Source organism: Caretta caretta, chromosome 5, assembly GCF_965140235.1.
Source record: "Caretta caretta isolate rCarCar2 chromosome 5, rCarCar1.hap1, whole genome shotgun sequence".
NCBI lineage: Eukaryota > Metazoa > Chordata > Testudines > Cheloniidae > Caretta > Caretta caretta.
In genome coordinates this window covers 35,657,487-35,670,268 of record NC_134210.1, presented here as the reverse complement: position 1 = coordinate 35,670,268, position 12,782 = coordinate 35,657,487, and the positions used below count along the sequence as shown (strand labels likewise).

Below are 12,782 nucleotides of genomic sequence, written 5' to 3'. Positions count from 1 at the left end.
GTCAGCTTACGTGCTTGTGTTCGAAAATTTTACCCCAGAGATATTTTTCTAAATGTTATGCAAACAATTGCTGCAGGTTACAGTTCTTATTTTGAATATGTTGGCTGAGTTTGTAGTGGCTGCATTGGGAATCTAACACAGCTGCAAGCCTAGAAATTAGATCATTATGTGCTGGTTACAAAAATGTAGTCAGCAGAAGTAGGTGCTCTGTTGATGCATCCTCTAGGGGGAAAAAGATTTTGAAAACGAGAGAGAGGATCTTCCAGATATATTACTAAATAGGGTTCTACTGGTGTCCTGCACACTGGCTTGATTTTCCTTGGATGCTCAGTTGGTAGTGTGTTGATTTTTTATTAAGAAAAAGACATTAGACTATTTGATTAGAAGAAAAATGTGTACATATATGGACTTTGTGAACAGATATAAGTGGGGAAAAGTAGGACAAATTTGGAGGCCTACTAATCCTGATCATGTCACTATAAGTCCTAGTAAAATAAGGTCATGTCAAAAGTGTTACCTGTAATCCTTTAAGAAGCTGATCACTAGCATCATCAGAACAAATTGTTTGGCAAGTGGTAGTGAATGTCCTGGAGAAAGCATGCAGACAAATAATACAGAATCTTGCTAGTTAATAACCAAAAACAAATGGTGTCATAATGCAGTTCCAAAGCAGTGATTGATGTAGGAAATTAGTTGCTATTAGGCTATTTTAATGTACTTAAAAGGTTAATGTGTCAGTAAGTTCTGCAGCTTGGAAAATTATTTCAAAAGTGGATGTGATTGCTTTTCCACTAATTAATTAATTATCCTTTGTTATGTGAAATTTGCTAGTAAATTTAGTAAATTTCACAAGTGGAGTCCACACAAATTTTACATGTATTAAATGTATATACATTTAGGTCAAGGTTTTCAAAAGTCTTTGCCTAAAGTTAGATTCCTAAATCTGTATTTATGTACCTAAATCAGTGATTTTCACAGGGGCTGTGTACCCATTAATTCTCTTTGACTTCATTGGAAGCTATTGGGTCCTCGGCACATTTGGAAATTTCATCTCTTATAATTAGTCACCTACATATGGATTTAGGAGCCTAACTTTAGACACCCACTTTTGAAAATTTTGGCCATAATTTAATGTACAATGCTTATACAGAACACTATAGTGAAGGCAAATAATTATAGTGAAAAGATTTACTATAAAAATATGGTTCTAAAAGCATATAATACCTCTGGGAGGTAGGGAGTGATTGAAACAGAAAATATATGGTTATTCTGGATTGCTGTATCTGGCCTTTAAAAATAAGTGTACACTCTCTCTCTCTCTCTCTCTCTCTCTCTCTCAGCCCAGCAGCCTTCCCATTTTAAGGGCACTGTTGCCCCCTTACTAACATTCAGTGGGGGTGTTTTAGTTGCTAGCTCCCAGTACTAAAAGGGGGGTTGATAGGGAAACGAGGACCCTGAGACTGAGTGTCCTCAGGAACAAGGGGGAGAGGGCAGTACTCCAGGTCATCCTGAATGACAGGGTGGGCAGCCTAATCAGGGAGTCAGGAGACCAGGGAGGTCCTGTCCTCCGTGTGAGCTGGTATTGCCTGGATCAGACAGAATGGGGCTGAGCTGAAGAGAAAGCAGGGGTGCAAGCTGAGCTGGGGAGCAGAGCTGTGCCAGATCCAGAGAGAGCAGCTCCTGTCTTGGGAGCAGAGCTGCAGCCCCAAAGCCAGAGGCACAGACCAGTGAGAGCAGACTTGCCCTGGGAGGAGAGCTGCAGCAACCAGAGCCAGAGGGGCCAGAAAAGCAGCCCACGAAGCAGGTCAGTGCTGGGAGCAGAGTCACAGAAGCAGCCTGCAGAGCAGACCTGTCCTGGGAGCAGAGCTGTAGCAACCAGAGCCAGAGGGGCCAGAGAAGCAGCCCAGGGAGCTGGAGGCAGAGCAGCAGCAGCAGTGCAGAGACAGTGGTGGAGCTGGGGCAGGAGCAGTCCAGAGCTGGGTGCTGTGAGCAGCTGGGGAGAGCGAGGGGGACCCTGGGCAGCGGGCCCAGCCAAGAGGCTCTGCAGGCCAGGCTTGGATCATAACCCTGATAGGGTGGGGGCCACGATGGGAAGAAGCATCCTACCACTTAGAGCCTGAGAGCGTGTGGCCACCATCAGAGCTAGTGTCCCACCCACAGCATCCCTACAGCACAGCCAGGGCCTGAGAAGAAGGCCTGGAACTTACAAGGAACAGACTGTGAACTGTCCTGACATTCCAGAGACACTGTTTGTGATGTTCCCTGCCACAGAGCGGGGTGATGTGTTTCCTTTAACCTTTCCCATTTTTCCTTATTCTTTTAAAAATTAATTGTTCATTAAATAACTTGCATTTGCTTTCAATAGTATGTAATGGTCGGTGGGTCAGAGAAGTGCCCAGTGCAGGGAGAGTACCCCAGAGTGGGGGCACCCTACCCCCTGTCCTAGGTGACCACAGCAGGGTTGGGGGTCGAGCCCCCCAGGAATCCTGGGCCCAGCCTTGTTGGGATTACGAGGACTCTGCCAGACAGGAGAGTGTAAGGGGAGCCCTCAAGGGCAGGGAGGCCACTGGGTAAAGGAAGTGGGAGCGAGGACTCAGATCCTTTCGCTAGCCCACTTCACCGGTGTAGTGCAGAAGCCAGGAAAGTTCCCCACAATAGTGGGACTATTCCCCCGCTTACATTATGTTGTGTTCTTTCAGCATGTGGGTTTTTTTCATATTACAGTATAAGATGTTAGATTATGCTCTTTAGTTACATCCATAGGAACTAACATGATAAATGTGTGCATTTTGAAGATTTCTCTGTAGACCATATTCTTGGGTTTCAAAGCACTTTGTTAAAAAAGATCATTTTCATTATAGCTTGAATCTGGTCTGCTGATGTGTGTTAGCTGCCAGTTTTTAGTCCTGACAACAGACTTGACATATGGTATCAATGGACTCTTTGGCTATCCCTGCTAGTTGTGCTGAATGTGTCCTGAGACTTGTTAGTGGGTGGGTGTATATGAGAAGGCTGTAGAGGCTTTATTTAGCCTTTGTATTCTTTGCATGATTGTGGTGTTTAGCAGTAATACCCTACATCTGTCGAGGAAGCTGTTCCTGGGATCCTTTTGTTGATGTCGGATCTAAATAGATCTATAATACCTGCCTCGTGACTGCTTTTGTGTACCTTCTTCCTGTTTAAAGGGACAAATTTGCCTTCACTCAGGCAGATCGCCCATTTAACCCCATAAGAATTTAAGAGCGTAAGGACAGAAGAGGGGAGAATACTTCAAAAATCTGTGCATGGAGTCCAAATCCCAATGATGTCAATGGGACTCTTTCCATTGACTTCAATTGGATCAGACTCCAAAGTTAACTTTTGTCATTGTCTAAGATAAGATTGTCTGTCTCTCTTTATTGCTGTCTTGTTCAGAATCTTGCAATGAATTATTTTCATGTAGTTGCATTAATGGTCCGCATTTTATCAAATAAGTTGCTTTACAAAGAAACTAACTTAGTGTGGTATATCTAGTATATTGTTAACCAGTAAGTTAGTTCATCAAATTTGTTCTTTGCTGTGTATGTTAATGCCAGAATAAAAAGAGAATTTTGTTTTTGCAGGTGAGAGACCTTTCCATTGCTTATTTCCTGGTGGGATTAACATATCTCTATGTTGGACTGTTAATTTTTGCTGCATTTCCCTCTCCGCCGTTGTCCAAAGAGTGCATTGAACAGGTAGGGAAAGACACTTTACTGCACTGTTTCCATCCCTTCTAATTACTGTGTGTAAAAATCCATACTTGTTCCTCATCTACTAACTTCTGTCTGTCTCTATCTGTGTGACTGGTGGCTCTTTGGGGCAGGGACTGTCTGTTCTTGAATGTGTGGAAAGTGACTAGCATGTTGTGGACACTTAGACAAACAAATACTGATGATTGCATCGACTCACTAATCTGCCTGCCACTACTTCCATAGCCATGTAAGGATAAACATGGTAAAACAGATGTCTAACCATTGGGGCTGGGAGGACCAAAGTGTGCTCAAAAACAAATTAAATCAAACTTGTGAGCTGGCTAGGTTTTATTAATTTATCGGGGGAGGGGCACTACACTGGCTAATTTGTCTGAAGGCTAATTGACTATGAGCTGAACAGGTCAGGCTTCCTTAGGCTCTGATCCTGCAAAGACTTATGTGTGAATTTAAGTTTATGTGCAGTGACTAATCCCACTGACGTCATTGGGGCTATTCATAGCTACTAAAATGAAATACCCACCTTAATCTGTACAGGATTGGTGGTTTAGATGGTAAAATCTTTGGGGGCAGGAACCATCTTTTTGTTATCTGTACATACAGTGCCTAGTACTGTGAGGGGCCCTGATTGAGGCCTCTGGGCACTAGTGCAATACACTGGCAGGAAGGCTGTCATACCTTCCACTCTCTCATCCATCCATTGGGCCACCCTGATCCCTTTGCCTCAGGCTGCTTCAAAAAGAGGTTGTCTTTTCATGAATCATTTACTGCAAGATGCTGTGCATGTCCTGTTGAGAACTTAGCATAAAAACATAAGAATGGCCATACTGGGTCAAACCAAAGGTCCATCCAGCCTGGTATCCTGTCTGCCAACAGTGGCCAATGCCAGGTGACCCAGAGGGAGTGAACCTAACAGGTAATGATCAAGTGATCTCTCTCCTGCCATCCATCTCCACCCTCTGACAAACCGAGGCTAGGGACACCATTCCTTACCCATCCTGGCTAATAGCCATTAATGGACTTATCCTGCATGAATTTATCTAGTTCTCTTTTAAACCATGTGGAGACCCCAGTGGAGCACCACATGGAGGGAGGCTACTGACAGGCTATAGCCATATCAGGACTGAAGATAATGTTTAACGAGGAAGCTCTTCTGTGAGCCATTTGAAAGAGCCATGATTAAATAATGGCTGTCAAACACTTGTTTCTTTTATTGTTAGTAATTATACAAAACAGTTATGGAACAGTTTGTACATTTAACAGATATTTCAGCTTGTCGAATCCATCCATTGCTTATTATCTGTATAGGATCCAGCTTCAATTATTACAAATAGGTCCCCAAAAAGGTGGCTTTGTCATGGAGCTGCGGTTTCCGAAAACGAATAAGGTTTTATGAATTTTCACAGGAAGGAAGGATACTTTCACTTGCACCAAGAGCTGTTTATGCACTTTATTGGGCAATTAGATGACTGCTGGAATATCATGATTCCCAAGGTAAAGGGACCTAGAGCCAACAAAACATTAAGTTACAATTAATTCATGTAAACACAATATTGTGGATAATAGGGGCATTTGAAATCCTTTGCATATGAAGATCGGTGCCAGCTCCATATTCTGTACTCAGGGATGTGTGCTGTTTGGAAAAATAAATGTCATCTAGTGAGGGCAATACACAAATTATATCACTGGCCTTTCATATTACAAACCTTAGGTTATATTTAGTTGTATACAGGCTGCACAAGAGAGAGTTCAATTTTATGTCTTTGATTTGAGAAGCACTATTCAGGCTTCATTTTTTCCTCTCACAACACTTGTTAGGAATCTAATACAACTGTTGTCAATCCTGCCTAATTAGCCTTTCTTATTTTAGAATTTTTTAGACAATTTTCCCAGCAATGACATCATGTCATTTGTTGCAAGATTGTTCCTGCTATTCCAGATGATAACTGTGTACCCACTGCTTGGCTATTTGGCACGAGTTCAGCTATTAGGACACATCTTTGGCAACGTTTACCCAAGGTAAGGACTCTACCCTGTGTCAAGGGGTTGACATACAATGCTTCACTGGTGTCCTGTTGTGTCAGATATTCCACTAAGGCTGTGGAGTTTGCAGTGGGGGAGACATATGTGTTTCAAAAACTACCCCTGCAGTTTTGTAGTGACATATTTGATGGCTAAGTTTGTGAAGGCTAAAGATTGGATGAGCATGGAAAAATAAGCTTTGCTCTTGCCTTCAGAAGTGGGCTCTGCAGGTCAGGGCAGTGACGCATTTGTTGGGGCAGGATGAGAAATCTTGCATTTCAGCTGCCTGTTCTATGGACCCCTTAGGCTGGGGGAGGGGACTTTAGATGTAACCGGGCTTGTGCCCTTCCCACCCCACCCCAGGAACTCAATAGGTGCCCCTCCAACAGAGTGGATACTATCTGGGGTTTTCTGTTTGGTGTCACCCTCTGATTTTGACCCTCATTCCCATCCCTGTGTTTTCATTTGTTGTCCCCTGTATTTGCTTGAGTCCTGGGTTCAGTGGTTCTTCCCTTTAGGCTGGGGGAAGGGCCTTTAGATGTGGGCAGGTTTGTACACTGCCCCACCTCTCCCTGGAACTCTGTAGGTGTCTGTTCTGTGGATAAACAGTCAAAGCCAGAAGTCTGAAGCCAGAGGAGAGCAGAGATAGGAGCAAGGGCAAGTGCATGGTATGCACTGAACATCCACTGAACTCCTGTGGGGGCCAGGCTTATGAGCAGGACTGCTAAACCAGCAGCCAGCTGGGCTGTGGCCACTCTGACAGTGCTAAGGCAGTACAGCTGGGCTCATTAGTTGCCTAGTAGCTAGGGTTGCCAATTTTGGTTGGATGTATTCCTGGAGATTTAATCATGTGATATAATCTTTAATTAAAGATTAATCTTTAATTCCTGGAGACTCCAGGCCAATCCTTGGGGGTTGGCAACGCTATTAGCAGCACAGTTAGTCAGGGAGCAGACCAGCAGCTGTTCTTAGCTGGTCTGGTGCCTGACACGATATAGCTATTTCTTCCTATCTGCAATCAGGAACTGAGTTTAGACAAAGGATAAGCATCCCTCTCTGGGCAGAATTTTCTCTCATGTGTTGACTCCACAACTCAGAATGGTTGAAGGGGAACTTTTTGCCAGTTTACATTCCAGCAGATTCACTTAGGCAAACCAATGCTGGTCAGTTAGACAATTAAACAGTTATAGCTTACTAGACCCAATAAGGAAACAAAGAGCTCCAGGAGTCCTACATAGGCAAGTCTGCTAACTCTTCATGGAGGAAGGAAGGGAATGCCTCATTGCTCTAAGATCTATCTCCCAGATGCTCTAAGGAAAAGCTTGACCTTTTGAAGAAAGGGTTCTCCTCCCTGCCATGTTCCAGTTCCTGGCAAATAAGTAAAGGATCTCTAGCAGACCTATACCTGGTGATGTGGGGAGTGTCCATCTCCAAAACATTATTCCAAGTACATTAGTCCTCTGGCAGGTACCTTCACAATTCATTGTGCTAGCATCTTTTTGCACATATTTGCCCCACTGCTTTTCTTCACAGGTAGTTGAAGGAGTTAAGTCAAAAGGGCAGATAATTTTCTCATGGTCTTCTCCTGGCCAAGATGTGTCCTGAGTTTGTAAATCACTAGCACAGGCATTGCCACACTGGGTCAGACCCAAAGTCCATCTAGTCTAGTATCCTGTCTGCAACAGTGGCCAGTACCAGATGTTTTAGAAGATTAAAAAATCTTGTAGTGGAACTATGGAAAAATTGAACCATTGGAAGGAAGCATCTTCCTAATCACCAGTACTTAATGGTGGTTTATGCTCTGGGGCATGAGTGTTTATTGTCCTGTCTATTGTAATTATGCATGTTCTCTTTGCCTGTATAAATGGCTAATCCTTTTTGAATCTTGCTAAGCTCTTGGCTCTCATGATGTTTTGTGGCAGTGAGTTCCCCTGGTTAATTATGTGTTGTGGGTTAGATATAAAAAGGTATTTCATTCTGTGAGTTTTAAATTCGTTGCCTCTTGTATTGAGAGGATAAATAGGTTGATGCAAAGAAATCATTGAGCATCTCTGCAATGTCTTTCCTCTTTAATTGCTCCCTTTTCTGCCTGGTAGCCCAGCCGACCCAGCCATTCTCTCACAGGCTTGCTGCTTCTGCTATAGTTAAACTCTTAGCACTCAATAGTTAACTATATTGTAGCTCTCTATAGTACTCTACAGTTAACGCTTGTTATTTGTCTTTGATTATTTGCTCTTCAAATTCCATTTTAGCTGTCCTAATATCCATCAGACATTTTACCTGCCATGTTTTATGCTCCTTTCAACTGGCGTCACTTAGGCTGGATTTCCAGTTTGGAAGAATACCTTTCTTTGCCTTCAATGACCTCTTTAATTTTGCCATTTAATGATACTGGTTTGTTTGGGGTTTTTTTTGTTTTTTTTTTCCCCCTTGCTTTCCTACTTTTTGTTTAGTGATGTGCGTGCCTCCTTGTGACTGGAGCATGGTGGGCTTAAGTAGCCACCATGCTGAGTGTAATGTTTTTAATTTCTTTTTCAGGCTTTTTAGTCACTATCTTCACTTCTTTTAAAAAAAAAATAATCCCCTTCTCTACAGTTTCTTTTCAGTTTTTGGCATGATTCCTCTAAGGATACTGAACTTAATTATATTGTAGTCACTATTGCTTAGTTGCTCAACTGTAGTTACTGCTTCGATAAAAAGCAGGTTCTTTCTAGCTCAGGTTCCCCAACCTTCTTTCAGAGAGTCAGACCTTCCCCCAGATCCTAGCAGTCTGAGGAACAAAATGGCAGATGAAATGCAATGTTGGTAAATGCAAAATAATGCACATTGGAAAACCTAATCCCAACTACACATACAAATCGATAGGATCTAAATTAGCTGTTACCGCTCAAGAAAGAGATCTTGGAGTCATCATGAATAATTCTCTGAAACATCCACTTAATGTGCAACAGCAGTCAAAAAAGCTAACCATGTTAGGAACCATTAAAAATGGATGATATTTTCTGTCTTGTTATCTATCATGCCACTATATAGATTCATGGTACACCTCCACCTTCAATACTGCATGCAGTTCTGATCGCCCCATCTCAAAAAAGATATATTAGAATTGGAAAAGGTACAGGGAACGCAACAAAAATTATTAGGGGGTTGGAACAGCTTCCATATGAGGAGAGATTTAAAAAGACTGGGGCTGTTCAGATTAGAAAAGAGATGACTGGGGGAGGATGTGATGGAGAACTATAAAATCACAAATGGTGTGGAGAAAGTGAATAGGGAAGTGTTATTACCCCTTCACGTAACACAAGAACCAGGGTCACCAAATGATATTAATAGGCAACAGGTTTAAAACAAACAAAAGGAAGTACTTTTTCACACAATACAGTCAACCTATGGAACTTGTTGCCAGGGTTGGTTGTGAAGGCCAAAAGTATAAATCGGTTAAAAAAAAGAATTAGAGAAGTTCATGGAGGATAGGTCTATCAATGGCTATTAGCCAAGATGGTCAGGGATGCAACTCCATGCTCTGGGTGTCCCTAAACCTCTGATTGCCAGAAGCTGGGTCAGGATGACAGGGGATGGATCACTCAAAAATTGCCATGTTCTGTTTGTTCTCTCTGAAGCATCTGGCATTGGCTGCTGTCAGAAGACAGGGTACAGGGCTAGATGGATCATTGGTCTGACCCAGTATGGCCATTCCTATGTTCTTTGAGATTAATCCTCCAATATGAAACATCACTGAGACTTGATTAAGATCCCAACCCTCCTGTTTCCTGTAGCTATTAGAATAAAGGGGCTAGAACTGCTGTTCTGTCTAAGTGCCACTCAATGCAAGGATGGAGTTGGGGGTGGAACATAGATGGCTTTCAGCTATCTTTGCTGCATCCAAATTGTGGGACCATCTGGGAGCCTGCCTGGCCTCCAGTGTAAATTAGAACTCTCCTGAAGCTACTCCAACCTATGCTTTGCTGCAACAGCTCTTAAGGGGCTGTTCTGGCAACTGAATATAGCTAGTGGGCCATGCACCCATCTAATCCTACAGGCTTCCTTCACTACTTTCTCTATGGTGGGGGCTTTGAGGGGGAGTAGTACAATCACTGAGTCAACTGTGTCCCACCAGGGGAATTCCCCAGTAGGCTGGCTAGGGGTAAAGGGGCTGATACAGAATCAGATTTAAGGTTTCTGAAATCTTATAAATATATTCTCAGTAAAGTAAAATTCTAGACTTTTCCAGAGAGGGTAGCACCATCAAGACTCTGCTTTTGCAGTGGTTATGGTTGTCAGGCGTCCGGTTTTCGACCAAAACTCCTGGTTGGAAAAGGACCCTGGTGGCTCTGGTCAGCACAGCTGATTAAGCCACTAAAAGTCTTGTTGGCCACAGCGGCCAACTCCACATGGCTCCTGGAAGCAGCTGGCTGCTTCTTCTGGCTCCTAGGTGCAGGGGTGGCCAGGGGGGCTCCACACGCTGCCTCTGCCCCTGGCTCCACAGCTCCCATTGGCTGGAAATGGGGATAGAGCCTGTGGGCAGGGGCAGCACGCACAGCCCACTGGCTACCCCTGCACCTAGGAGCTAGAGGGACATGCCAACTGCTTCCAGGAGCCGCCTGAGGTAAGCGCCACCTGGAGCCCACACCCCGAACTCCCTCCTGTACCCCAGCCCTGAGCCCCGTCCCACACCCAAACTCCCTCCCAAAGCCCACGCTCCAAACCCCTCGGCCCCAGCCTGGAGCCCCTCTTGCACCCCAAACTCCTTATCCCTGGCCCCACCCCAGAGCCCACACCCCCTGCCAGAGCTCTGACCCCTTCTTGCACCCCTGCCCCAGCCTGGAGAAAATGAACAAGGGTGGGGGAGAGCGAGCAATGTAGGGATGGGGGACGGAGTGAGCAGGGGATGGGACCTTGGGAAAGGGGCAGGGCAAGGGTGTTTGGTTTTCTGCAATCAGAAAGTTGGCAACCCTAATGGTGATCATTCAGGGGTTCACCATATGACAGCACCCCGTCTAGTCAGATTATACCTGGACGAATTGTACCTACCATAATGTTGAAGGTTTTGTGTAATAACCATCCTCTTGTAAGATGTCTCCTGCCCCCACCCCCAAGAAAAATTCCTAACATTTGAGGGCCTGTTTCTAGCAGCTGTTGTGTCTGACTCCAGTTTGCTTGAGGTAGCAGCCCTGCCTCACAGACCTCCTTTCTTATCCTTACAAATAGCTAACTTTGTTAAAGGGATTTTGTTTTCATTTGTTCGCACATGTCCTCCTGAATTACATCAAAACTAGGGAAATTTTTGTCCTTCTTTGTGCCCTTCTCCCTAGAGTGAGGATGAGCTATCTCTATAGCCTGAAGGTCAGATGGGCTGTGAATTTTACTTAAACAGAAGAAGGGACTTGCAGGTTAGAAACATAGCAATTGTCATATCAGATCAGACTAGTAGTCCATCTGGTTCAGTGACCCTAGCCAACAACGGATATCTCAGAGGAAGGAGCAAGTGGGGAAAAAGAGAGAATCTGCCTGTAGGGAAAGTTTCTTGCCCTGAAGCAGGAGGGTTTATATCTTTCATTGTAGCTGTTGTTTAATCCTAACAAATATGACTGCTCAGCTCTTGGCTTCAGTGATATCTTCTGGCAGTGAGTTTCACAGGCTAATTGTGTTTCCTTTGATTAGCTTTAAATTTGCTGCCTTTCTGTGTAATTGAAGGTTCCCTTGTTCTTGTATTAGGAAAAGGTAAACAGTATGCAATTTACCTTCTGAATGCCATCACCAGCGTTGCCAGCTCTTGCGATTTTTATCTCAAGTCTCACAATATCTGCTGATTTTCTTTGGTCCTGCACATCACCAAGAAATCCCTGGGAATCAGTGAGGTCAAAGAGAGCCAGAACAGCTCAAAAAGATATGTCACCAAGACGAAAGGAAAGACGACAGCAGAAGAAACAGTCCAAATCTAGAAGAACAAGATTATTGTATGGGGTAAAATATCACGGCAAATAATGGATATTACATTCAGATAGTTTTAATGGTGTCGGGATATAGTTAAATGAAAACTGGGCTGTGTAGAACCCAGGGTATTTTAGGCCGTGTCTACGCTGCTGTGTAGTCCAGACTATGGGGTGTGAGTAGCAGCGTGCACCGAAGTGCTGAACTGAAACTCCCCCCGTTAACGCTGCAGGCACACACTTAAAGGTCCCCAGTTCACACTAATGTAGTCTTCTTCAAACAGGACTACGTTAGTGTGAGCTAGGGACTTTAAGTTCATGCCTGCAGTATCCCCCACAAGGGATTTACAATGCAGCACTTTGGTACACACAGCTATTTGTGCCCCCGTAGCCCAAACTATAGGGCAGTGTAGACATGCCCTATAATATCCTGGGTTGTGTACAGCCCAGTTTTCATTTAACTCTATCGCTTTATCATATAACCACATGGATGTAATATCCATTATTTAGTGTAATGTCTTAGCCCATATACTATTTGCCCAAATTAGAAAATGAGGATCTGGTGGATGTCTAGTGGGAGATGTATGGTCTCTGACATCCAGATTCATATTGTTCCGCTACTCATGGGTCTTATGCCAGGATTGATCTGATTCCTGTTTCTTGGCTAATTTGGTTAAAAGGATAGTCTGGGAGGTATAACTTGGTCTGATCATTCCCCTGCATATATTAGATTAAAAGACTGGGACTCAGTGGAAAAACAAAGGGCCTGGTGGTTGAATAGAGCTGTGTTATGTGACCCCCTTAGAATTCAAGACCTGGAAGAAAATGTCTCAAAAGACATAGAAGAAAACGATAAGGATGGACTCAGTAAGTGCTCACTGGGATGCTAGAAAGACCGTAATGAGGGGGACGCTCATAACTAAAGCCTCATACCTCAAAAATATGAGAGTCTGGTAGAAGAGTTCAATTGAAGAACTTTCTGATTTTGAAGGTAGACGCAAATCTACAGGCTCTAAAAGAGTATATAAGAAAATAATTGAGATGAGGAAAAATTAACCTGTTAAAAACAGATAAGGCTGAGCAAACCGTTAGATGTATT

At 43.8% G+C, this 12,782-nt stretch overlaps 1 protein-coding gene across 3 annotated transcripts in view; it reads left to right on the top strand.

Moving 5' to 3' along the window:
• Positions 1–12,782, top strand: part of SLC38A9 (solute carrier family 38 member 9) — a 73,622-nt gene that overhangs the window by 51,406 nt on the left and 9,434 nt on the right. For all 3 annotated transcript variants that reach the window (XM_048850837.2, XM_048850838.2, XM_048850839.2), the window contains exons 12-13: positions 3,603–3,716; positions 5,602–5,750. In XM_048850837.2, coding sequence (XP_048706794.1) covers positions 3,603–3,716; positions 5,602–5,750 — 263 coding nt within the window. The remainder of the gene's footprint in view (positions 1–3,602; positions 3,717–5,601; positions 5,751–12,782) is intronic.